This window comes from Giraffa tippelskirchi, chromosome 13, assembly GCF_054371585.1.
Source record: "Giraffa tippelskirchi isolate mGirTip1 chromosome 13, T2T-mGirTip1v1.2.pri, whole genome shotgun sequence".
In the NCBI taxonomy this organism is placed as follows: Eukaryota; Metazoa; Chordata; class Mammalia; order Artiodactyla; family Giraffidae; genus Giraffa; species Giraffa tippelskirchi.
The window spans coordinates 94,170,835-94,198,748 of NC_137287.1; the positions used below are offsets into that span (position 1 = coordinate 94,170,835).

The window sequence follows — 27,914 nt, forward strand, 5'->3', positions numbered from 1 at the left end:
GATGGTTGGATGGCATCACCGACTCGATGGGCATGGGTTTGGGTAGACTCCGGGAGTTGGTGATGGACAGGGAGGCCTGGCATGCTGCGATTCATGGGGTTGCAAAGAATTGGACACGACTTAGCAACTGAACTGAACTGATGCACTAGGTGTGCAGTAAATTTTATATATATATTACATATATATCTTTAATATTATAAAGAATAACTACTAGTATAGCCAAAAAATTCATATCATGGTATAAGGTTAAGGTATGTATGTGAGAAAAAGTGAGAATGGGAATAAGTATAGCAGAGCTACATCTTTGTCATATGTCAGTATTTAATTTCTGAATTGATAAATGATGAAATAATGGTAGAAGCTTATATCAAAATATGGAAGTAATTACCAAAAAACAAACGTTAAAAGACTTAAAAGTGGTTACCTCTGAGGATTGAGACAAGTGGCAGTTTATGAACGATAGAAGTAGGGTTAAAATCTTTTCATTACAGGCCTTTAGTACTAGTATTTGATTTTTTTAAAACTATAAGAATATATTATTCTAATTAAAATTTTATTTTAAACAAAGACAAAATATATTTGTGTGTATATATATATGTATAAATTTGTATATGCCCATCGATGATATTCAAAAGATATACTCAAGTCTCTGAATCTGAAAAGATAGTTTCCTTCAATGGGACACATTTATCAAGATTTGATATACATATCAAATATGTATAGGTTCTGATAATTGATAAAGTTTTGATATATTATTCACCAAGATAACCATTTCTAAATGTCAGAAAATTCTTCTGATTGTCCTGATGATACTGACTCAGTTATTTCACTGATTTTCCCCTTGTATTACAGTTGCAAGATGTGAGTTTGAATCTATGGAATGTCTACAGCAAGATGGATCCTGTGTCCCTGGAGAGTTTGCTTTCTGAGGTAAAGAGCCACTCTATTTAACGTATAAATATTATAACCAGCTCAGTTACCTACTAATGATATTTAACTTGTAGAAATGCAGAATATATTTTAGTTTGCTTTTAGTTAAAGAATTGAGCCATTTCTTCCTTGATTGTTATCTTGAACTCCTTGGGAGTGAAAGAGGACCTGGAAAAGAGATACTGCCTCTTTCACTCTGAGAAACCACTTAAGATGAGACCAAGGCTCCCTGCCTTGTCCAAGGTTTAGGTTTTCACCTAAATATATTCTTTCTGTCGGGCTGGACTTTAGAAAAACAGTCCAAAGGATGCCTTCTCTGAATGAAAAGATTAAGAAGTTAAGGTATGTCTTAAAGGAATTAAGTATTAGGGGTTGGCAATGTTTTTCTGTTAAGAGGTAGATAATAGCATTTTAGACCTTGTGAGCCCTGTGTCTTTGTTTGAACTATTCGACAATACCATTGTAGACAATGCCTTAATGAATGGTTATGTCTATATTCCAAGGAAACTTTACTTACAAAATAAATGGCCTGCCAACAGTCTGTAATTTGCTGACTTCTGGATTAAAGGATCAGGCATTAATTTTTCATCTGAACTTTGAAGAAAAAAATTCACAATGGGGAGAACAGTTTGTAACAAGGAGCAACAAACAAATCTAAGATATAGGTACTTTGTTTAAACAGCTCAGTAGTATCTCTCAGCAGTCATGGATGGATATACATGGAAAAAGAACAGCCTATATGTAGCCTTTTAATGATATTAGCTGTCAAAGTAAGACACCAAATAATTCCAAAGACAAAAGCAATTCCAAAAATGAAAACTACACATCAGTTTCACTTACAAATATCAATAGCTATATTTTAAGTAAAATGTCAGTAAATAGTATCATACTAAAAGAACATTCTATGATGAAGTAGGATATATTAAGCATTTAATATTTAGTTTAATACCAGAAAATCTATTAATGTAATCACTGTACTAATTTTTCTCCTTGGAACCATTTATGATGATTCCATAGATGCCAAAAAGACATTAGATAAAATTGAACATCCATTCTATTTAAACATTTCTAATAACATAGGAATATAAGAGAAAAATAAAACCTGAACTTTTTGTTCTCTAAAAAGACCTAATCATCATCATCATCATCATCAGTCCATGGTGTGGGTAATTATGGGAAAAAGTGAAAGTGAAAAAATTTATAACTTTTAAAGTGTAAGAATGATGGGATTTCCCTAGTGGTCCAGTGATTAGGATCCTACACTTCTACTGCTGGGGGCCCGAGTTCAGTTCCTGGTCAGGGAAATAGATCCCACGAGCCAAAAAAAAGAAGAAAAAAAAGACTAAGAATGATAAAGAAAATTTAGCTACTGACAACTAAGAGTGATAAGTAAGTAATTTAGGAATTTCTGCAAAGTATATGAGAGCCATGCCCCACTTGTGTGCAGTGCCCTAAACAGGAGGGAGCTGCAGGTCACGCATGGAGGCTAGACATAGCATTGTAGTTTTGAGAACATTGTAATCATCTCCATAGTCAGTGGAATAGGACTACTCAGGAGAACATTTTTAATTACACCTAGAATAGCAGTGACATCATGCAACTGAAGAAGCAACAGCGGTAATCATCATGAACTGTAGACCAAGCCCTTTCGTGGTTCTCTAACTTCCAATGAGCTTAATATTCTTAGATGGTATCTTGAAGAAGTGAAAGGAGACCCTTCTAATGTCTGAGGGTGGACTTCCCATCTAAGAGGAAGAGTGAGGGCTCAGAGCCAGATTTAGTTTTACTTAGAAGGAATAAAGTAAGATGGTATTTCTTATACCAAAATATGATTGAGCGCATTTATACCCACTACATTATGGAGAGCTCTTATCAATTGGTAAGACAAATACAACAGTGGGGAACTGGAAGACAACCATAATTGGCTGTTCACAAAATAAATAAAAATGACCATGATTTTTCTCTCCAAGTTAGGGATATAGAAAATCAAAGGAGACCATTCTTCTCATCCTAACAACCAAACAATCTGAATATGCCTCAAAATAGTAATTTAAAATCAGTTAGAGAGCTGAAGATGCAAAGAAACCTCAAAGAACTCTGTTTCTGAAAAATAGGGCCCTTCATAGGATGCTGTTCTCATTTTTGATGGAACAGCATGACGAAGAGAAATTTATCATATACAGGGATCAGTAAAAATCAGTTGACCTTTTAAAGACCTTTTAATGGCTATATGTGAGTGAGTCAACGCTTACCCTTCAACTCTATACCATAGATCTTCACAAGTGTTCAGATTAGTCCACTCAGCTTGCCTGAAGCACTTGATACTCAACTATAACCTGGATTAGAGATGAGAGCTGAGAGCAGTCCTTTGGCAGCATTTCAGGTCTTTACAAGGTATAAGCAGGTGCCCTTTTAAGGCTAGCGACAGGCAGCAAGACAAAGATCTCTTTACATACACAGAACCAAGGGACTGGAGAGCAAAGAGAACTTCTTAGCCACCCAGGAAGCTGGTAGCCAGCTTGTAAAGCAGGGAGAGGCTGTCCGTAATTCCTAAAGCTGATAGCTTAGCTGTGAAATGCAGAGAGATTTCCAGAAGATTGAGCGAAATCACTGTCAAAGTTCACTGCCCACCCATAAAATATTTGAATTTGAATTTAAACCAAACTGTAAATGTTACAAAACCCAGACCCTGATCAATTACAGATCATATTAACTTAGTTTCCTGCTTTAGTGGTCTAATGAAAGAAAGGGATCTAGTGGCCCCTTCTTAAAGGTGAGTGCTATTTACCTCAGTTTTTACTGTTCTTTTATATAAAACGTCTGGCATATGATTTTTTAAAAAATTGTACAACAAGAAGAAGCAAGGAGATTTGATATGTGGTCAAGAAAGGAAATAGTCAATAGAAGTAGACCCAGGTGTTAGAATTCCAGTGGGGAGTTTAAGTGATTGATGCAAGTGCTAAAGAATCTGGAAGAAAATGGGACAACATATGTGAAGAGATGAGTAATTTTAACAGAGACCTGACAGCTGTGAAAAGAACCAAGTTAAAAAGCTAGAAATGAAAATATAGGGTATAAAAATGGGGGATTTATTAAATTGGCTAATTTATTAAATTAGGCACCAATGAAGAAAAGTTCAATGAACTTGAAGATAAGTCAATAGAAAGTTTCTAAACTGAAGGACAGAGAGAAAAAGAACAAAAAGGGTAGAGCACAGTATGCAGTATCTGCCAAACAGTGTCAAATGATCTACATAGTAAATCACTGGAATCCAAGTATAATTGGAGTCCCAGAAGGGAGAGTAGAGAGAAAATGGGGCGATAAATTTAAGTTGATAATGTCCAAAAACTTTCTAAATTGATGAAATACATCAATCCACAAATTCAGGAGCTTCAGTAAACCCTAAGTATGATAAAATAAATATGTACAAAAATGACTATAAATTTGTACAGAGATCTCTGAGGTGAATCTACATGTGTTAATAAAATTCAAATCCAACAACCAAAAGAAGTTAAAATGCAATTTCAGTCCTGACTTGTGCTGATAAAAAATTACTGAAAAAAAGAGTCAATCCATACCCATATTACCTCTTCTTTTTTTTAATTTATCTATTTTTGGCTGTACTGGGTCTTTGTTGCTGTTTGCAGGCTTTCTCTAATTGCTACAAGCAATTACTCTCCAGTTGCAGTGCGCAGGCTTATTGTGGTGGCTTCTCATTGCAGAGCATGGGCTTGGTAGTTGGAGCATGCAGGCTTAGCAGCTGCAGCTTGTGGGCGCTAGAGCATGCTCAGCAGTTGTGCACGGGCTCAACTGTGGTTGTCCTACAGTATGTGGGATCTTCCCAGACCAGCAATCAATCCGTGTCCCCTGCATTGGCAGGTGGATTCCTAACCAGTGGACCACCAGAGAAGTCCCCATATTTCCTCTTAAAATCTACTTTTTTTTTTTTCTTCTCTCTTCTCACTCAGCTGCTCCATAGCCTCCAAAGTTCTCTTTAAAAACTCTTTTTCTTCTCTTCACTATCCAAATATTTTTTCTGTTCACATGTGTTTTCTCTTTGCTAAGACTGGTAACCTGACAGTCAGAATTAGCATCTAGGCCTTAAATTTTACTGGCCGGTCTCTGCTGGCAGCTCCTTGATGGCCAGAGTGCCTACAGCTACGTGCTTCTTGGTCAGATCCCGCAAAGAGAAAATGCAGACTGCTCTGAGATTTGATTTAGAAAGATGTTCAAAATATGTTTGGTGAGAAAAGTAAAAAAGTAAAGTATATTTCCATATTTGTAAAATAATTTGTATTTATGTATCTTAGAAATTTCAGATGGTAGTCTTACTGGTTATTATTTTTATACTGGTTATATATTTTTAGAATATTATTATTTTACTTATTTTTGTTTTCTTATATTTATTATATCATGTAATTCTTAAAAATACTTTTAAATATTGAAATTAAACTTCTTTTCCCCCTTTAAGTCATTTGAGAGCAGACACTGCTGGATGCGAGCCTAGGGCCAAGAGTCCTGTCTGAAGTTCAGGGTCCTTCTATAATGGGCAAGGGCCAAGGCACACTGACAACGTTTCTTGAGTTTTGCAGACTTTTGCTGCTTATCTGACCTTGATATCTATCTGGGCCTGTCTTCTGAATTTGGCCTTGAGTCTGAACAGATAGAGTTTCCCTTCGTCATCATCAGATCTAACAAACCAATTCTACCTCCATACACAGAATCCATTTCCACAAATGCACTGTGCTAGGGAAAAATTTTGAGAATAATGTGTCTGGTGGAAACCACACAGGCTCTAAGTATCTCTCACTTAGATATATTTTCACTTTTGCAGGTTGTTAATATTGCATCCTCAGGTCACTTTACTGTTCAGTACCTCATCAGTCTCCTCATATATAAAATGGGCATAGAGAAGTACACAAGGGTATTAGGAAGTCTTAAATATATTGATATATATAGATACATATATTTATCTATATATATGAACATTTCATATATAGTGGTAGTTATTTTTGGTATGACAATTTCTTGTATCTTCCATTTCAGTCATAGCATGGATTCCTGGTCTAGTGGTAAGGATTTGATGCTTTTAGTCATAGCATGGAGCGGAAACAAAGATTTAATGGTTCATTTCACCTTATTCTATAGTTAGTACTGACATAGCCACCTACCTCAGGGAAGTTTTTTGGGAGCAAAGTGCCTGTCTTCTTCTGTGTACCCCCCAAAGCGTGGAATGTTTTTCGCCTAGAAGATAACCAGAGAATGGCTGCTGCCAAACTATATAACTTCACTTTCTTATCATAGATCCACACCAAGGTGAGTATCACCATATAGGCTGTTAAAATAGAAACATACCTCTGAGTTTGTTTCTAAATAGAATTGGAAAACAAAACAAAGTGTATTCTGTACTATAGCTGTATTGGTTCTTTTTGTTTTCCTAAGCTTCACAAAGTAAAGCATTCTGGTGTAGCCCAAGGGATTGGACAGAGCTGAGCAGGTGAGGTACAGACCCACACTGGGGTGCACAGTCTCAGATGTGACTTTCTTGAGGGTAGTGATACACATTATGAATGTCTGACAGACAGAGCAGACAAATGTCAGGAAATCTAGGGAGAGGCTCAGACATTCTTAGCCAACTCCAGCTAAGCCGATAGTAGAGGCAGAGAAATTGACAAGTATTGCAGATATCTAGTATGTAAGACCTGGTAATAAGCACTTTCTACAGGTTATTTCATGTAATTCCTGTAATGTATCTGTAAGATAAATATAATAATCCTCCCATTACACACATAAGGCATTTGTGTCTCAAAAAGGTTAGTTTCCTTACCCAAGGTCACACAGCCAGTATGAGGCAAAGCAAAGGTTCTGGCACAAGTCTTTCTGAATCTAATCATACTTTCAGTTCTAAGATGTGATGGCAGCTAGCTGGAAATGGGGAGTGGATCTGAAAAGAGTTGGACAGACATTGAAGGTCTGTGATTAGTGTGGTAATTGGAAGAGTGGAGAGTGCAGTTCTGTTCACAGTCCATGTGGGGTAAAACCAGTGCCAAAGTGGGAAGACTGTCTTTACCCTAGAATCAGGGCCACTGATTGAACCTAATAACAATGGGTCAGGATCTGAAACTCAGAAGATCTGTTTTACTGGAACAAAGGGCAGAGGTAGTATGGCAAGGCAGCCTGACCCAAGCAGTTGTAGACTACCAGTTACCAGTATATATTTGTATATACTGTAAAATACCTATGTAAAGTTAGGATGAGAGAATATCTTACAAAACGTTAATGATTTTATTCTATATTTTTCTGAGTTTTGTTTTTAAAGACTTTTTATTAAAATAGCACAGATTCAGAAAGCAGCAGAAAACTTAATGTATAGCCTAATAATTATCATACGACAGAGCAAAAGAACCTTGCTGGCTACCCCAGAAGCAATCTGAGTTCTTTCTGCCAAATCTGTCACCTTCCTTTTTGAAGAATAACACTATCGTGAATTCTATGGTAATCACTTCCTTTTCTTTGCACTTTATCATCTAGATGTGCTTCTGTAAACACATAGTTTAGCTTTGCCTGCTTCTGTGTGTTGTAGGTTTCTTCTAATGTATAGGTTCCCCCTCCTTCTCTTTATTCCCACCCATCCTTTGCTTAACTGTTTGTTGAAGAAACCAGATCATTTGTCTTATATTTGTCCTTACTGGGATTTTATTGATTGCATTTCCATGATGTAGTTTAACAATTTGCCTGTCTTCTGAATCTCCTGATGTTAGTAATTGATTCTAGAGGTTTAATCAGTTTCAGGATTGATTTTTAGAGGAAAAATTACTTCATTGTTTCTAGGTCTCTTCAGTGGACAAAGCTAGGAAATTTTCTTCTCTCTCTTCCTGCCCCCCACCTTGTATTTCCCCGTGTGTGTGTGTGTATGTGTGTGTAAATACACACACACATATATCTGTTTTTTTATCCTACATTGTATATAAAACATATTCATAAATATCAGCACTGTCTCCTATATATTACTGAAAATAATTTTAGACATATATTGATATATGTATATAATATTTATTCAGTTCAATTCAGTCGCTCAGTCGAGTCCAACTCTTTGCAACCCCATGGACTGCAGCACACCAGGCCTCCCTGTCCATCACCAACTCCCAGAGTTTACACAAACTCATGTCCGTTGAGTCGGTGATGCCATCCAACCATCTCATCCTCTGTGGTCCCCTTCTCCTCCCGCCTTCAGTCTTTCCCAGCATCAGGGTCTTTTCAAATGAGTCAGTTCCTCGCATCATGTGGCCAAAGTATTGGGAGTTTCAGCTTCAGCATCAGTCCTTCCAATGAATATTCAGGACTGATTTCCTTTGGGAGAAACTGGTTGGATTTCCTTGCAGTCCGAGGGACTCTCAAGAGTCTTCTAAACACCACAGTTCAAAAGCATCAATTATTCAGTGCTCAGCTTTATTTATAGCCCAACTCTCACATCCATACATGACTACTGGAAAAACCATAGCCTTGACTGCTGCTGCTGCTAAGTCGCTTCAGTCGTGTCTGACTCTGTGAGACCCCATAGACAGCAGCCCACCAGGCTCTGCCATCCCTGGGATTCTCCAGGCAAGAATACTGGAGTGGGTTGCCATTTCCTTCTCCAGTGCATGAATGGGAAAAGTGAGAGTGAAGCCGCTCAGTCGTGTCCGACTCTTAGCGACCCCATGGACTGTAGCCTACCAGGCTCCTCCATCCATGGGATTCTCCAGGCAAGAGTACTGGAGTGGGGTGCCATTGCCTTCTCCATAGCCTTGACTAGATGGACCTTTGTTGGCAAAGTAATGTCTCTGCTTTTTAATATGCTGTCTAGGTGGGTCATAACTTTCCTTCCAAGGAATAAGTGTCTTTTAATTTCATGGCTGAAATCACCATCTGCAGTGATTTGGGAGCCCAAAAAAATAAAGTCTCTCACTGTTTCCACATCTACTTGTCATTAAATGATGGAACCAGATGCCATGATCTTAGTTTTCTGAATGTTGAGTTTTAAGCCAACTTTTTCACTCTCCTCTTTCACTTTCATCAAGAGGCTCTTTAGTTCTTCTTCACTTTCTGCCATAAGGGTGGTGTCATCTGCATATCTGAGGTTATTGGTATTTCTCCCAGCAATCTTGATTCCAGCTTGTTCTTCATCTAGCCCAGCGTTTCTCATGATGTACTCTGCATATAAGTGAAATAAGCAGGGTGACAATATACAGCCTTGACGTACTCCTTTTCCTGTTTGGAATGAGTCTGTTGTTCCGTGTCCAGTTCTAACTGTTGCTTCCTGACCTGCATACAGATTTCTCAGGAGGCAGGTCAGATGGTCTGGTATTCCCATCTGTTTCAGGATTTTCCACAGTTTATTGTGATCCACACAGTCAAAGGCTTTGGCATAGTCAATGAAGCAGAAATAGATGTTTTTCTGGAACTCTCTTGCTTTTTCGATGATCCAACAGATGTTGGCAGTTTGATCTCTGGTTCCTCTGCCTTTTCTAAATCCAGCTTGAACATCTGGAAGTTCATGGTTCCCACATTGATGAAGCCTGGCTTGGAGAATTTTGAGCATTACTTTGCTAGTGTGTGAGATGACTGCAATTGTGCGGTAGTTTGAGCATTCTTTGGCATTGCCTTTCTTTGGGATTGGAATGAAAACTGACCTTTTCCAGTCCTGTGGCCACTGCTGAGTTTTCCAAATTTGCTGGCATATTGAGGGCAGCACTTTCACAGCATCATCTGTTAGGATTTGAAATAGCTCAACTGGACTTCCATCACCTCCATTAACTTTGTTCATAGTGATGCTTCCTAAGGCCCACTTGACTTCACATTCCAGGATGTCTGAGTCTAGGTGAGTGATTACACCATCGTGATTATCTGGGTCATGAAGATCTTTTTTGTATAGTTCTTCTGTGTATTCTTGCCACCTCTTCTTAATATCTTCTGCTTCTGTTAGGTCCATACCATTTCTATCCTTTATTGAGCCCATCTTTGCATGAAATGTTCCCTTGGTATCTCAATTTTTCTTGAAGAGATCTCTAGTCTTTCCCATTCTGTTGTTTTCCTCTATTTCTTTGCATTGATCACTGAGGAAGGCTTTCTTATCTCTCCTTGCTATTCTTTGGAACTCTGCATTCAGATGGGTATATCTTTCCTTTTCTCCTTTGTTTTTGTCTTCTCTTCTTTTCACAGCTATTTGTGATTACAAACAGCCATTTTGCTTTTTTGCATTTCTTTTTCTTGGGGATAGTCTTGATCCCTGTCTCCTGTACAATGTCACGAACCCCCATCCATAGTTCTTCAGACACTCTGTCTATTAGATCTAGTCCCTTAAATCTATTTCTCACTTCCACTGTACAATGGTAAGGGATTTGATTTAGGTCATACCTGAATGATCTAGTGGTTTTCCCTTCTTTCTTCAATTTAAGTCTGAATTTGGTGATAAGGAGTTCATCATCTGAGCCACAGTCCAATCCCGGTCTTGTTTTTGCTGACTATAATAATAGTAAATAGAAATAATAAATATGAATAATATTATTTATAAATATAAATCAGTATAAATATTGATAAATATAAATAATAAGTATAGATAATATTTATTACGTGTAATATATATATTATAAATAAAATATAGATCATCTAGGCGTCAAATAGCAAAGCCACTTGAGAATATTGTTTACACTAAGTATTCTCAGCAGAGGTTCATTGTGCTTTATGCCTGAGGCCAGGTGTAGAGTCTTTGCATGGTTAACACAGAGTTCGTAGGTCTGAGTACTTGTGTATCCTTTAAAGAGATGAGTAGGAAAGAGCATAGATCCAGATAGTCAATTTTAGTGCAGCAAACAGAATGCCCGCTGTAAGCAAGGTGAGTGCTTGTCATGTACACTTAAACAGTGTGAGATGGCCAGTGAAAACTACTCTCCAAGGACTTCCCTGGTGATACAGTGAATAAGATTCTACCTTCCAATGCAGGGGAGACAGGTTCGATCCCTGGTCCAGGAGGATTCCACATGCTGAGGACCAGCTAAGCCCATGTGCCAAAACTACTGAGGTTGTGTGTTGCAACTTCTGAAGCCTCTGCGCCTAGAGCCTGTGCTCCTCAACGTTCACCACAATGTAGCCTCCGCTTGCTGCAACTAGAGAAACCCTGCAAGCAGCAGTGAAGAAAGTGCACAACCAAAATAAATATAAGGGCAGAGTTGGTTTATTAAAAATAAGAAAACTACTATCCAGTTTGAATACAAGTTAACAGTGACTTCAACACAAGGCCAAAGATCAAGCAAGTCATAGCTGATATTTTGGATTAGCTGATGATGACTTAAAGAAAAGCCAGGAATGCAAAGCAATGTGTAGTGGTTGGTTACAGGAATGAATTCAGAGAGGAGGCTTAAAACGAGCTGGGATGGGGGAAGGAGGTGGGCTGTACTTGGAGGAGAATCAGCAGGTAAGGTACATATTTGCATTCCCCCTAGAAGGAGGGGATGGGGGAGAAAAGGCCTCTGGGTCACCTCTGACCCCACTGAACTTCTAACTGAAGTCAACTAATTTGTCCTTGAACAAACTTCACTGTTGTAACCCTTTTGGTACTTATTAGATATAGTGTCTCGCAGATGGTGATTGCAGCCATGAAATTAAAAGACACTTACTCCTTGGAAGAAAAGTTATGACCAACCTAGATAGCATATTAAAAAGCAGAGACATTACTTTGCCAACAAAGGTCTGTCTAGTCAAGGCTGTGGTTTTTCCAGTAGTCATGTATGGATGTGAGATTTGGATGGTGAAGAAAGCTGAGCGCCGAAAAATTTATGCTTTTGAACTGTGGTGTTTAGAAGACTCTTGAGAGTCCCTCGGACTACAAGGAGATCCAACTAGTCTATCCTAAAGGAGATCAGTCCTGGGTGTTCATTGGAAGGACTGATGTTGAAGGTGAAACTCCAGTACTTTGGCTACCTCGTGCAAAGAGTTGACTCATTGGAAAAGACCCTGATGCTGGGAAGGATTGGGGGCAGGAGGAGAAGGGGATGACAGAGGATGCGATGGTTGGGTGGCATCACCAGCTTGATGGACATGAGTTTGCATAAACTCCAGGAGTTGGTGATGAACAGGGAGGCCTGGCATGCTGCGATTCATGGGGTCGCAAAGAGTCGGACACGACTGAGCGACTGAACTGAACTGAAATAGCTTTACATGCCTTATAAATAACTCCCTCTCAACAAGGATTGCTGATTGTCCTTTTTAAAAACAGCTTTTAAAGGAAATTACTGTCTTCTTTTTAAAAAACAGCTTTATTGAAATATAATTTATATACCATAAAATTTACCCATTTTAAGTATACAATTTGATGATTTTTAGTAAGTTTACAGAACGATGCAAGTATCACCACAATTTGAAAATTACAACATTTCATCAACCCAGAGAGTTCCTTTGTGCTTGCAACAGAGCAGGATGAGCACAGCCCTTAGCAGGCAGCCATTGCTGTGCCTCATTACTCTGCACCCTGTAACTAGGCAAGCAGTCTTGCACAGCCATTATTTGGTGCCTCAGTGCTGCCCTGCTCCTCCTCCAGCCCTACCCCCCAGGTGGAGAGTGAGGTAAGAGGCAGATTCAGGCCTTCTTCTGGAGGCCTTCCAGCTTACCATGGCTTGGGCCAGCTCACCCATCCTGGAGGGTTCCAGAGCCCTCACTAAGGTCTTCTACTAGCCATGGCCCAGGCCTTGAGGAGTAGTGAAACTCTTCCCCATCCCTGTCTGTGCGACATACTAGCAGTAGCTGTCTGTTTGGTCACAGTCTGTGAGATCTAGTCTCCCCTATTTGGGCGACCTGAGGAGATGGAGGGCCAGTTAGTTGGGTGCCTGGCTCCCTCAAGGATGACAGCCGGGTGAGATGTGGGAACCAGGCCCTGAAGGAGCTGCCAGTTGAGATCTTTCTTCTCTTAGCCAGGACTGGGACCTTGGAGGGTGAAAGTTGTACCTTAGGACTTTACCCTTTCTTGTCAGGACAGAGAATTAACATTAAAACCTGGTAGAGATTTACCTGACTACGTATGACCTGACCTCAAGAGCAAAGGATCTGACACCGAGAAGTCTGCAACAACTAACCACCCCATCCCTCACCTTTTGCTTTTAAAGGAGCTTGCTGAAAGCTCTCAGTAACTTTGGGGTTCTTAGAGCATGAGCCACCCATCTCCTTGTATGAATCTGTAATAAACCTTTGTCTGTTCCAAGCTCTCTGTTTTAGTATTGACAGGCCTCTCTGCGTCAGGCACATGGACTGGAGATTCGGTAACATGCTCACTTGTAGTAAGTTTCGATTCCCACTCCCAGCCCTAAGCAAACCACTAGTCTGCTTTCTGTCTCTCTAGATTTGTCTTTTCTGAGTGTTTCATGTATTGTAGTCTCTTATATCTGGCATCTTTCACTGGGCATAATGTTTTTAAGGTCCATCCATGTGGTAACAGGTATCAATAGTTTGCTACTACTCTTTAAACAATGTATTTAAATAATCTGGTAGTTTGAGATCAGATGTGGTTTCAGGATTCTGGTTTTCTAAAGTATCTCTTTAAATGACCAAACGCATTATCTTTTTCATTTTCTTTCTAGGATTTGGTGGCTTTTGAATATCAGTGGACTAGCTTCTTCGCTAATTTTGACACAGAAATTCCCTTCTTGCTGGAATTGTCCGAATCTCAGGCGGGTGAGGTATGTAAAGGAAGGGTCAAAAAGAAAGAAGAAATTGGCTAATTTATTTATTTTTATTAAAAAAGTTTTCAGACTACAACACTACCAGTCCTAATTTGGTTATCATTTCCTTAAACTTTGTTGCATGATGTAAAGAAATTTTTAGTTTCTGTGCCGCCCCCTGTATAAGAAGTTTTTTTTTTTTTCTGTGCCAGTTTCTCTATAATAAAGATACTCATTTCTTAGAGGTGGTATCCTTGTCAGTCAGGAATTCTGTTGGGCACCAGTTAATAAGCCTAGGAATAATTCTTCACATATGAATAGCACATCTTTGTCAGTTGAACCTCTAGGTGATGCCAAGCTTTCTTTCTAGGCAGACAACAAAGTGAAGTTGCTAGGTTCATTCTAGGAACCATTCCATGAGTAAACTGAGGTATGTAAATCAAGAACTAAGGTACAGAAGTGTTCCCAAAACTAGTCAACAGGCAGGATCAAAGAGATCTTGAGCTTGCACTTGAGCTTACTTTGGGTTTGGACTGCCAGTCTTCAGTTCTCCTGTGTTTCACTGTGACCCAGAATAAGCCCTACTCTTGATCTTTAGAACTGGAATTGATCTTTGTTGCCATGCATTTTACTTTTACCTTTTTTACCTTATGCTATAAACCGCACAGTATATTAGTATTATTCTTATTTAGTCAATTATCTTTTTATCTTTAAAAATACTTTTTAAAGATTTTAAATAATTTAAAAATCTTACATATCTGCCCATGCAGTTGAAATTTCTGGTGTTGTTCATTTCTTTGTGTAGACACAGATGTTCATATGGTGTAATTCCCTTCTCCCTGAAGGATATCCTTTAACATTTTTTGTAGTGTGAATCTTCTGATGATTAATTCTTCGAGCTTTTGTATGTCTGAAAATATTTTTTTCACGTTCATTTTAAAAGTATTTTTGTGGTGTATGGAATTCTAGGTTGATATTTTTTTCCTTTCAGTACTTGAAAGATGTTGTTTCACTCTTTCTCACTTGCATTGTTTCTGATGATGTCCTTCATCTTTTTCTTTGTTCTTCTGCATATAAGTGGTCGTTTTTCCCTCTGGTAGCTTTGAAGATTTTCTTTTTCATTACTGGTTTTGAATAATTTGATTATGATATGTCTAACTATAATTTTTTAACTGTTCATTTTTTTAAATTATTTATTTTTGTTTTTGGCTGCCCTGGGTCTTCATTGCAGTGAAGACTTCATTGCTTTCTCTAGTTGCTGTGAGCCAGAGCTACTCTCCAGTTGTGGTGTACAGGCTTCTCATTGCAGTGGTTTCTCTTGTTTCAGGGAACAGGCTCAAGGCATGTGGGCTTCAGTAGTTGCAGCATGTGAGCTCAGTAATTATGGTGTGTGGGCTTTCAAGTGCGCAGGCTAAGTAGTTGTGGCACATGGGCTTAGTTTCCTTGCAGCATGTGGAATCTTCCTGGACCAGGGATCGAACCTGTGTCCCCTGTGTTGGCATTCTTAACCACTGGACCACCAGGAAAGTCCTGTCTGACTGTAATTTTGATCATACTTCTTATGCTTGGGTTTTGTTGAGCTTTTTGGATCTGTGGATTTATAACTGCATCAGGTTTGGAATGTTTTTGGCTATTATTTTTTCTGTCCTCTTTCCCTTCAGAGACTCCAGTTACCTCTGTATTAGGTGACTTGAACTTGGCCCACCTCTTACTGATGTCCATATCTGGTTTTTTTTTTTTTAATTCTTTTTTTTTTCCTTCTCTCATTACTGATTCTAAGAGTGAAAAATATTCAAAAAGGTATACTCAGGGACGTGTCCCTCCTGATTTCTTACTACCTTGTTCTCATTTCCACTTTCTTCCCATTCTTTTTCACCCATTCTGTTACTGATAGGTAACAAATCTCTGATAAACTCTTTTCTGTCTCTTTTGCACAAATGATCAGATACATTGGTGTTTTCTTATAAACTCTTCTTTCTTTCATTGAAGAGTAGCATACTATATGTAGTCATTTCCACTTTGCTTTTAACACTTTGCTCAATATATCCTAGAACTCTCTCTATGGTCAATTCATTGAGAGCTTCCTCATTCTTTGTTATAATTCATAGTACAGTTGATCCTTGAACAATGCAGACTTGAACTACCTGAGTCCACTGATACATGGGTATTTTTCAGTAGTAAATACTACAGTACTACAATTCATGATTGGATGCAGAGAAACTACGAACACAGAGGGCCGACTATAAGTTATACACAGATTAACCCATGTGTTCCCACCCACTGTGTGGTTTTATCTTAATTTACTCAGCCACTCTCTTAGGTATGTGTATTTAGGTTATTTTCAATATTATGCCATTGCAAACAATGCCATAGTAAATAACTCTGTGCTTATGTATTTTCATATTGTTGGAGGTTTGTATACCTAGTAATGGGATTGCTGGGTCACAAGGTAAGTGCATTTGTAGTTGTGTTAGCTATTGCCAAATTTCCCTTCAGAAAGGTTGTACCGATTTGCATTCCCACTAGCAACATATGAGAGTGCCTGTTTCGCCACAGCTTCCCCCAGTAGAATGTGTTGTCATACTTTTTAATTTTTGACAGTCTCATAGATGAGAAGTGATATCTTGGAATTATTTTAGTTTGTGTTTTTCTAATTATGACTAAGCTTGAACACTTTTTCATATGTTTGAAGGCCATTTTATATTTTATTTTCATGTCTTTTTCCCATTTTAATATTGGCACAATATTATTAACTGCAGCTATAGAATACAGGTTTTAGGTCTTTTGTCCATTGTTTTTTTGAGTTCTTTATATATTTAGGCTATTAACTTTTTGTCTGTGATACGTATTCGATATATTTCTTCCTTTTTATCAGTTGCTTTGTTTATGGTGGTTTCTGGCCATGCAAACTTTTTATATAAATTTATTAATATTTGCTTATATTGCCTCTGGATTTTAAATCATATGTACAGAAAGGCTTATAAGGTTAAAGAGGAATTTACCCATTTAGTACTTGTTTAATTTTTTAAATTTAGATCCCTAATTTATTTGAAATTTTCTTGTGCATATGATGTGAGATATGAATCTAATTTTATCTTTTGTCCCCAAATCCAGTTAGAATCCTAACTATGTAGCTCACTAGCTCTGTGACCTGGGACATGTTTAAATTAGCCAGCTCATCTGTGGAGAGGCTGAAACACATAGAATTACAGTTGACCATTGAACAGCACTGGTTTTAGGGACCCAGACCCACCACACAGTCAACATTCTGCATGTAACTTACAGTCAGCCTTTTGTGTACACAGCCCCTCCTGTACTCAGTCATTCCATATCTGTGTTTCCTTGGCATCTGCAGTTCCACATTCACAGATTCAACCAACTGCAGATCATATATTACTGTGGTGTTTACTATTTTAAAAGATCCACATATAAGTGGAACTGTGCAGTTCAAACCTATGTTGTTCAAGGATCAACTGTATTTGAGATAATACATTTAAATGCCTATCATAGTTCACATGGTAAACCCTCAATAAACTTTAACTGTCATTACTTTTAAAGAGTTTTTACAAATCAGTAAGACAAACTCCAATTAGTAAACATACAGAGGATGTAAATAAACAGTTAATGACCAAAGGGAAGTCCAAATGGCCATTGAACATATTCTGCATATTCTGAAATATTCTGCTTCATTAAAAGTCAAAGTAAAATAAAACAACGAGGTACCATTTTTCACTTGTCAGCATATTTTTAAAAGGACATTTAATGGACAGTGCTTACCTTGAGATAGGCACACTCAGATATTGTAAGTGGAAGTGTACATTGATCAAACTTTTTTGAAACCAATTTGGCAATATAGTTCTGCTTTTTTACCCTATAATTTCATTTGCCTTAAGGATATAATCAGAACTGTAGATAAAATTTATGAGAAATTCATTGCAGTATTATTCATGATATAAGAAAGTTAGTAGCAATATAAATTTTCAAGAATATAAAGGACTTTTAATAAATTTTGGTATAATCTATATATATTCTATGACTATACCATAAAAAAAAGACTTGAAGAAAACGTTACCGAATATTAACAGTTCTTAGAGATTGTAGGTGTTTTTATTGTGTTCTAAAATAAGCATATATTACATATTTAAATTGAGGGGGAAACAGTCAGAATTATTTAAGGAGATTCAAATTGCCCTTTGAAATTTTGAACTCTTGACATAGATCCTGCATATTAATGTTTGATTAGTGTTTAGCACTATTCACATCAAAGCTGAGAAGTACTTCTGTGGTTTCCTGGGAAACTTCTGTCAGTACTTCTAAGTCCCTTGGATTCTTCCTCATTACTGATTTTAAATTAGTATATTAGAATTAATATATATTGTAATTTATAGAAGTAACATAGTTCTAATTATTGAAAATGTAGAAATAAATTTTAGTAGAAGAAAAAAATTCCTTTATGGTTAGTAACTTAGAACACAAATGGTAGTTCTTCCAGCTTCCTTTCAGTAGTTAAAAACTGTAAAAATTTGACAAGAATTTCTTTTCTTTACCTTCCATTTCCTTTCTTTTTCTTTTGCAGCCATTTGTCTTTTTCCTTTGCTAATTTTTGTTTGTTTGCTATCCCCAAAATTCATGTTGTCCTCTTGTGTTCTTGTAACAATCTGCAAGCATATCTCTTCCTCTTTTTCTCATTCTCTGTCTCTTTGATACACACTTTATTTATATACCTGCATGCATGTATCAGGGGTTTGTGATTGTTTTATAAAATTGTGATCTTAATATATATAATGTTGGCTTCTTTTTTAGCCATTCAGAAGTTACTTTAGTCATGGAATGATCTCCAGTCATATAACTGAAAATAGGTAAGATTCTTGGGAAAGAAAGGTGAATGGTAATAGAGAAAATGGGGTTGATAAGGGAGTGGAAATGGGGGGAGAATCTTAGTCTAGAAGCTGAATCAAGAAAGTATGAATTGATTTTAGATATCACAGAGTAAGAAATCCATACTCTATAAAATCCTTTCACTCCTTTTGTATTTTTGTATTAAAAACAGTTTTATATTAAACTGGCTTTTAAAACATTGTAACGTGCTAAAATCTAAAGAAAGAAATTTTTTTATTCCATCCCTAGCCCAGCAAAACTGAAGGAAACACAGTGTCCAAGGACTTGGCAGGCATCAGCTGTGGCTTTTAGGGAGTAAAAGGGATCCGGCATAAAGGTCCAGCCCCAGAAAGACATGGGAGCATGAGGGCTGCTGCACTTGTTTTCTTGTGGTGTTTTCTCAGCACGCATGATAATCAGGAGGGCCCAGCTGGGGATAGTTCCTCTGATGAATAAATGAGAGTTCAGTTCAGTTCAGTCGCTCAGTCGTGTCCACCTCTTTGTGGCCCCATGGACTGCGGCACGCCAGGCTTCCCTGTCCATCACCAACTCCCGGAGTTTACGCAAACTCATGTCCATTGAGTTGGTTATGCCATCTAACCATCTCATCCTCTGTCATCTGCTGCTCCTCCTGCCTTCAATCTTTCCCAGCATCAGGATCTTTTCAAATGAGTCAGTTCTTCGCATCAGGTGGCCAAAGTATAGGAGTTTCAACTTCAGCATCAGTCCTTCCAATGAACACCCAGGACTGATCTCCTTTAGGAAGGACTGGTTGGATCTCCTTGCAGTCCAAGGGACTCTCAAGAGTCTTCTCCAATACCACAGTTCAAAAGCATCAATTCTTCAGTGCTCAGCTTTCTCTACAGTCCAACTCTCACATCCATACATGACTACTGGAAAAACCATACCCTTGACTAGAAGGACCTTTGCTGGCAAGGTAATGTCTCTGCTTTTTAATATGCTGTCTAGGTTGGTCATAACTTTCCTTCCAAGGAATAAGTGTCTTTTAATTTCATGGCTGCAGTTACCATCGGCAGTGGTTTTGGAGCCCCCCAGAATAAAGTCTCTCAGTGTTTCCATTGTTTCCCCATCTATTTGCCATGAAGTGATGGGACCAGATGCCATGATCTTAGTTTTCTGAATGTTGAGTTTTAAGCCAACTTTTTCACTCTACTCTTTAACTTTCATCAGGAGGTTCTTTAGTTCTTCGCTTTCTGCCATAGGATGGTGTCATCTGCATATCTGAGGTTATTAGTATTTCTCGCAGCAATCTTTATTCCAGCTTGTGCTTCATCCAGTCCAGCATTTCGCATGGTGTACTCTGCATATAAGTTAAATTAACAGGGTGACAATATACAGCCTTGACGTACTCCTTTCCCGACTTGGCACCAGTCTGTTGTTCCATGTCCATTTCTAACTTTTGCTTCCTGACCTGCATACAGATTTCTCAGGAGGAAGGTCAGGTGGTCTGGTATTCCCATGTTTCAGAATTTTCCACAGTTTGTTGTGATCCACACAGTCAAAGGCTTTGGTGTAGTCAACAAAGCAGAAATAGATGTTTTTCTGGAACTTTCTTGCTTTTTCAATGATCCAACAGATGTTGGCAATTTGATCTCTGGTTCCTTTACCTTTTCTAAATCCAGCTTGAACATCTGGAAGTTCATGGTTCACATACTGTTGAAGCCTGGCTTGGAGAATTTTGAGCATTACTTTGCTAGTGTGTGAAATGAGTGCAATTGTGCAGTAGTTTGAGCATTCTTTGGCATTGCCTTTCTTTGGGATTGGAATGAAAACTGACCTTTTCCAGTCCTGTGGCCACTGCTGAGTTTTCCAAATTTGCTGGCATATTGAGGGCAGCACTTTCACAGCATCATCTGTTAGGATTTGAAATAGCTCAACTGGACTTCCATCACCTCCATTAGCTTTGTTTGTAGTGATGCTTCCTAAGGCCCACTTGACTTCACATTCCAGGATGTCTGAGTCTAGGTGAGTGATTACACCATCATGATTATCTGGGTCATGAAGATCTTTTTTGTATAGTTCTTCTGTGTATTCTTGCCACCTCTTCTTAATATCTTCTGCTTCTGTTAGGTCCATACCATTTCTATCCTTTATTGAGCCCATCTTTGCATGAAATGTTCCCTTGGTATCTCAATTTTTCTTGAAGAGATCTCTAGTCTTTCCCATTCTATTGTTTTCCTCTATTTCTTTGCACTGATCACTGAGGAAGGCTTTCTTATCTCTCCTTGCTAGTCTTTGGAACTCTGCATTCAGATTGGTGTATCTTTGCTTTTCTCCTTTGCTTTTGTCTTCTCTTCTTTTCACAGCTATTTGTAAGGCCTCTTCAGACAGCCATTTTACTTTATTGCATTTCTTTTTCTTGGGGATGATCTTGATCCCTGCCTCTTGTACAATGTCACAAACCTCTGTCCATAGTTCTTCAGGCACTCTGTCTATCAGATCTAATCCCTTGAATCTATTTGTCACTTCCACTGTACAGTCGTAAGGGATTTGATTTAGGTCATACCTGAATGGTCTAGTGGTTTTCCCTACTTTCTTCAATTTAAGTCTGAATTTGGCAATAAGAAGTTCATGATCTGAGCTACAGTCAGCTCCCAGTCTTGTTTTTGCTGACTGTATAGTGCTTCTCCATCTTTGGCTGCAAAGAATATAATCAGTCTAATTTTGGTATTGACCATCTAGTGATGTCCATGTGTAGAGTCTTCTCTTGTGTTGTTGGAAGAGGGTGTTTGTTATGACCAGTGCGTTCTCTTGACAAAACTCTGTTAGCCTTTGCCCTACTTCATTCTGTACTCCAAGGCCAAATTTGCTGGTTACTCCAGATATTTCTTGACTTCCTAGTTTTGCATTCCAGTCCCCTATAATGAAAAGGACATCTTCTTTGGGTGTTAGTTCTAGAAGGTCTTGTAGGTCTTCATAGAACTGTTCAACTTCAGCTTCTTCAGCATTATCGGTCAGGGCATAGACTTGGTTTACCCTGATATTGAATGGTTTGCCTTGGAAAAGAACAGAGATCATTCTGTTGTTTTTGAGATTACATCCAGGTAGTGCATTTCGGACTCTTTTGTTGACCATGATGTCTACTCCATTTCTTCTAAGGGATTCTTGCTCACAGTAGTAGAGATAATGATCATCTGAGTTAAATTCACCCATTCCAGTCCATTTTAGTTTGTTGATTCCTAAAATGTGGATGTTCACTCTTGCCATCTCCTGTTTGACCACTTCCAATTTGCCTTGATTCATGGACCTAACATTCTTGGTTCCTATGCAGTATTGCTCTTTACAGCATTGGACTTTACTCCCATCATCAGTCACATCCACAACTGGGTGTTGTTTTTGCTTTGGCTCCATCTGTTCATTCTTTCTGGAGTTAGTTCTCCACTGATCTCCAGTAATATATTGGGCACCTACCTACCTGGGGAGTTCATCTTTCAGTGTCCTGTCTTTTTGCCTTTTCATACTGTTCATGCGGTTCTCAAGGGAAGAATACTGAAGTAGTTTGCCATTCCCTTCTCCAGTGGACCACATTTTGTCAGAACTCTCCACCATGATCTGTCCGTCTTGGGTGGCCCTACATGGCATGGCTCATAGTTTCGTTGAGTTAGACAAGGCTGTGGTCCATGTGATTAGATTGTTTAGTTTTGTGTGATTGTGGTTTTCAGTCTGTCTGCCCTCTGATGGAGAAGGATGAGACGCTTATAAATGAAAGTAGATCTTTCCTTTTTTTTCTTTCCTAATTCCAGTCCAGTCTGATAAGGAGACAGACTACCCTGGCTAGGATTCAGAGTCATTTTTTCTGCTGTCACTTAGCTTAAATTAAGCATCAGAATAGAATCAGAGTCATGTTTTAAGAACCGCAGTTTGCTTGATTCTTAACAACAGTGAAAAGAAATGCAAAGGATTTGCCACATGACTTAAGTGAAACAGGTATCATTTGGGGGGCTCCAGAGAGCTCTGGTACCATAGTCCTTTATGTCTCAGCACAGAAAAGAATTCAGCAAGAGGCAAAGTAATAGGTAAGAAGTGATTTATTAGAATAGGATGCTTTTGAGGCTTACAAGTGGGCAGTTGGTTGACAGATACCACATCTTCAAGAACCATCTGGGCTACAATTTTATAATCATAGAAACAATAGGGAGGGGGAGATCTTCTTTGTCTTTCTTGAGTAGACGTCATGCTTCCATCATCAGCTCCTCCTCTAGATTGAGCAGGAGAGTTTTCTAGTCCCTACATGGTCAAACTAGGTCCACAAATTATTGTTTTTTTGATGGGTGCAGAAAACATGTCCTAACTTACTGAGCTCACTGGGCAAGATGTAGGTCTCATGTCACCACTGTTTTAATGTTGGGGCATGTTTCGTACTCCTGTTGCACAGTTTTGTGGTTAAGCAAACCTACTTTCTTAAATAATCATAAACCTACAGGGGTCTACCATATTCTTTCTACTTACAGTCTCCTAGTGGGATTAACTATTTAATCACCTGCTTTGTCCCTTTACTCTGTCCCTATCATAAGGACACTTTCAGGAAAGGATATGGGATAAAGAAAGCTGACTTAGTCTGTTTTAGCTGCTATGACAAAAATATCATAAACTGGGTAGCTTATAAACAACAAGTATTTATTTCTCCATTATAGTTCTGGAGACTGGGAAGTCCAAGGTTATGGCACTGGCAGATTTGGTGTCTGGTGAGAGCCTACTTTCTCATAGAGGGCTGTCATTTCACTGTAACCTCATGTGGCAGGAGGGCAAGGGGGCTCTCTCTGGAGCCTCTTTTTATGAGTCTGCTTTATAATCCTATTCATGAAGGCCCTATCCTTATGACCTAAGTACTTCCCCAAATCCCTCCCTCCTAATACCATCACTTTGGTGGTTTGGATTTTAGCAAGTTGAATTTGGGAAAGACACAACATTCAATCCATAGCAGAAAATATCTTTTTAAAATACCTTTTAGTCATTGACTATTTGTTGAGAAGGCATGACATACTAAGCAACAGGTACATGATTAAAAAATAAACTAGACACAGTCTCTTCCCTCATAGAGTGTATAACATGGTGGAGAAATAAGACATTAATTAAGCATCCTCACAAAAAAAAATATGTAATTGCAAACCTCTGATTGATGCCTTGAAAGAGAAGAGAACGTGGTTACTGTGAAGAGCACACTGGAGAGCTGACCTCTGGGGGTAGATGTGGATGATAGGTAAGAATGATGAAGGGAGAAAAGCAGTGGTCCCGAGATGAAAATATCAGGAACATAAAAGAAATGTGTGTGAAGGAAAATAAATTTGAGTTTGCCTGGAAGGGGGAGTTGGGAGAGAGTGGCCTTTCATGGAGCTAAGGAAATTGTCTAGGCCAGCCCATGTAAGTCCTTGTTGGCCATGTGAAAAATTTCAGCCCTTCTAAAAATAAAGGTTTTGTGTATATAAAAGATTGTCTTCTCTGCCATGTGGAGAATAGATTATAGGAGGGCAGAGTGGAAAGCAGAGAAACTACAAGGAAACATTGCAGCCAAGAGGAAAGAGGGAAGAAGGGGGATGGTTTCAGAAATGGGTAGGGATGAGAAAATTTGCAGCTGGGCTTTCCTCCTTCCCTCGTAAAAGCTACACAGTAATGGTTAACAACTGTATTGTCTGTCTTCAGTGTATCACAACTGCTATCATTCTTGAAAATGTATACTTCTATCAAAATGCTATTGTATAAAACTGGGATTTTGTTCCATCTCTGCATCATGAACAGCAAACTTATAGAACATTCTCCTTAAGCAGCAGGAGAAGTTGAAAATATAAATGTGGCTTGGGTTTAGTTATGTCTTCTCTTCTCAACTAACAGGGAGCATTAGGTGGACTGTACTGATCATCTTGCTCAAACTGCAGGATGCCACTCAGAGAAGCCCAAGAATGCACTCATTTAGAACTTTCCTTGACCAGGAATCTCTTCACTAATCACATGTTTTTGATTTGCCACTCTAGCCCTAATAGGCAGCCATTCGTTCTCTTTGGTAATCATTCCACACGAGAAAACCTCAATGCTGGCAACTTTAACTTCCCTTCTGAAGGGCACCTAGTACGCAGCACTGGTCCCAGTGGGAGCTTTGCCAGACACATGGTGAGTGACTTGACTGCCTGGTGCTTAATTGGTTTTATTATCAAATGGGGAGGAAGGGAGCTGGATAAATGGAACCTTTCCAATTAGTAAAATGATTTAATATTAAACTTGAAGTTGTTTTGGTGTGAAAAGTGATTAAAAACTTTTTCTATAAAAGTACTAGGTATGATTTAGAAGCATACTTAATTTTAAAATATTTGAAAGGAAAAGGATAAAAAAATACTTTCACAAGCCAAACTTTAAGATAGCCAATTAGTATCAATAGTAGAATAAGAATTTTAAATTAACTTGAAAATAGTCATTCCAAGCCTAAGTTTATGTCTTGACTGTTAAATTTCAAGTGCTGAGAGAGAACTATCACCTAGAAATCTATATTCAGTGAAAATCCCATTCAGTAATGAGGAGGTAATCAAGACATGCTCAGATGAAAGAAAACTTAAGAGAATATGTTGCCAGCAAACCTACCTTAAATGAATGATTAAAGGGGGACTTCCCTGGTGGCCCAGGGGGTAAGACTCCACACTCCCAATGCAGAGTGCTTGGGTTCGATTCCTTTTTGGGGAATTAGCTCCCACATGCTGCAACTCTGAGTTCGGATTCTGCAGCTTGAGCATTCACAGGCCACGTGTTGCAACTAAGATCCAGAGCAGCCAAATAAATACATAAAAATAAGTATTAAAAAGAATGACTAAAGGAAGTTTGGTTGAAACGAAGAAATGATTTAAAAAGGAAGGACTCTTAGAACAATAAGGAGGATGAAAGAACACAATGATGAAACCAGTACATTTTTTTGTATACTTTAAAATAGTGAATTTCATCTCAAAAAATTACAGAAAAGGAAACCAGCCACAGTGCACGCTCACATTGTGGATGATATAGCCAGTTTCTGTTTTTAGGTCTTTATGACTCCAAAGCCAAGTAATTCAGTAATCCTTTATTCAGTAATCCTTATTGAGTGTCTACTATGTTCCAGTTACCGTGCTAGGTTGAGGAAAAATTTATTTATGGTCTTTGCCTTGAAGGATCTCACAGACTAGTAGAAGAGTCAGTGAGGATTGTGCTCTAAAATGTTTGGAGTGATAATTTAGCCATCCATTATACACCTTTTAGTCATTCTAAGGTGTATAATGCAATGGCTAAAACACTGACAACACCAAATGCTAGAGAGAATGAAGCTTTAGAAACTCTCATTCATTACTAGTGAGAATGCAAAATGGTGCAGCCACTATGGAAGACAGTTTGGCAGTTTCTTACAAAACTAAACATAGTTTTAGCGTCAGTTGTGCTCCTTAGTACTTACCAAAAGAGTTGAAAATTTATGTCCACACAAAAAGCTACACAAGGAATTTATTTATAACATCACTTTTCATAATTGCCAAAACTTGGAAGCAGCCAAGTTGTCCTTCAGTAGGTGAATGGATAAATAAAACTGTGGTAAATCTTTATAGTGGACTGTGTTTCAGTGATAAAAAGAGCTATCAAGCCACAAAAAGACATGCTGCTGCTGCTGCTTCTTAGTCGCTTCAGTTGTGTCCGGCTCTGTGTGACCCTAAGGACTGCAGCCTGCCAGGCTCCTCTGTCCATGGGATTCTCTAGAGAGTATTAGAGTGTGTTGCCATGCCCTCCTCCAGGGGATCTTCGTGACCCAGGAATTGAACCCAGATTAGGGAAGCCCCACAGCAAGACATGGAGGGACCTAAAATGCATACTGCCAAGCTGAAGAAGCCAGGGACTTCCCTGGTGGTCCAGTGGTTAAGAATCTGCCTTGCAATTCGGGGGATGCTAGTTCGATCCCTGGACTAGGAACTAAGATCCCACATGCCGTGCCACAGCTACTGAGCCTGCACATTCTGGAGCTTGTGTGCCACTGCTAGAGAGCCTGAGTGATGCAACTAAGACCTTAATGTAGCCAAATAAATAATTTTTTTTTTTTAAAGTTAAGCCAATCTGCAAAGGCTACATAGTGTATGATTTCCACTGTGTGACATTCTGGAAAAGGTACAACAATGGAGACAGTACAGTAAAGGGAATTCCCTGGCAGTCCGTTGGTTACGACTCTGCACTCTCACTGCCAAGGGCCCGGGTTCAGTACCTGGACAGGAAACTAAGATCCCACAGGTCATGTGGTACAGCCAAAAAAATAAAACCCAGTGGAGATAGTAAAAGATTAGTCATTGCCTGGGGTTTGGGAGGAAAGGAGAATAGATGGATCACGGGGGATTTTTAGGAAAGTGAAATTATTCTGTATGATACTGAAATGATGAGCACATGTCATTATACATTTGTCAAATCCATAGAAAGTACAATACAAAGAATGAACCCTAATATAAACTGTGGATTCTAGTTAATAATAATTTATAAGGACTTCCCTGGTGGTCCAGTGGCTGAGACACCACGCTCCCAATCCAGGGGGCCCAATTCCCTAGTCAGGAAACTGGACTCCACATGCCACAACTAAAGATCCCATGTGCAACAACTAAGATCCAGAACAGCCAGATGATAAATAAAAATAAATATTTAAAAATAATAATTTATCAATATTAGTTCATCAGTTATAACAAATATAAGACAAATAATAGGGGAAATTGTGGAGGCAGGGGGAAGGAGAGGAGGTAATGTGGGAATTCTCTATACTTTTGGATCTGTCTTTCTTTGTACCTAAAACTGCTCTAAAAAATAGTCTATTAAAACAAACATTTAGCAGATTATTTGTACAACTTTTTATAATAATCGGAGTGCTTTATTATACAAATATGAAAACATAATGAAGTCAAGGAACTTACTTGAGAGCTGGTCCTGGGGCGATGGGGGCCCTAGTTATAAACTTTCATCTTCATTCAGCTCTGTTCCAAGGTGACATAATTACCTTTTCCATTTCTTTGCTATTTATGAATAATTTACAAATTAAATAGGTGACATTAAATCTGCAAATTCAGATTATCTGAGCAGTTTTACATTATACATGCAGATCCTGTTGTACCAATTTCCTTTTTAGTGTAAATGTCAATAAAAATTTTTTGAAGGATAGTCAATTTACAATAGTATTAGTGTACAGCACATGATTCAGTTATACATACACACACACACACACATATATTCTTCAGATTCTCTTCCCTTATAGGTTATTATATTTTGTAATATTGGCTATGCTATACAGTAGGTCCTTGTTATCTATTTTATATATAGTAATGTGTATATGTTCATCCCAACCTCCTAATTTGTCCCTCATCCCATCCCCCTTTCCCCTTTGGTGACCATACATTTGTTTTCTATGCCCATTGGTCTCTTAAC

General features: G+C 38.4%; 1 protein-coding gene across 9 annotated transcripts in view; it reads left to right on the top strand.

Annotated features, from left to right (window-relative positions):
* Positions 1-27,914, top strand: part of DNAAF9 (dynein axonemal assembly factor 9) — a 171,677-nt gene that overhangs the window by 49,952 nt on the left and 93,811 nt on the right. For all 9 annotated transcript variants that reach the window (XM_081558875.1, XM_081558876.1, XM_081558883.1 and 6 more), the window contains 4 exons: positions 853-930; positions 13,539-13,637; positions 18,423-18,478; positions 24,488-24,623. In XM_081558875.1, coding sequence (XP_081415001.1) covers positions 853-930; positions 13,539-13,637; positions 18,423-18,478; positions 24,488-24,623 — 369 coding nt within the window. The remainder of the gene's footprint in view (positions 1-852; positions 931-13,538; positions 13,638-18,422; positions 18,479-24,487; positions 24,624-27,914) is intronic.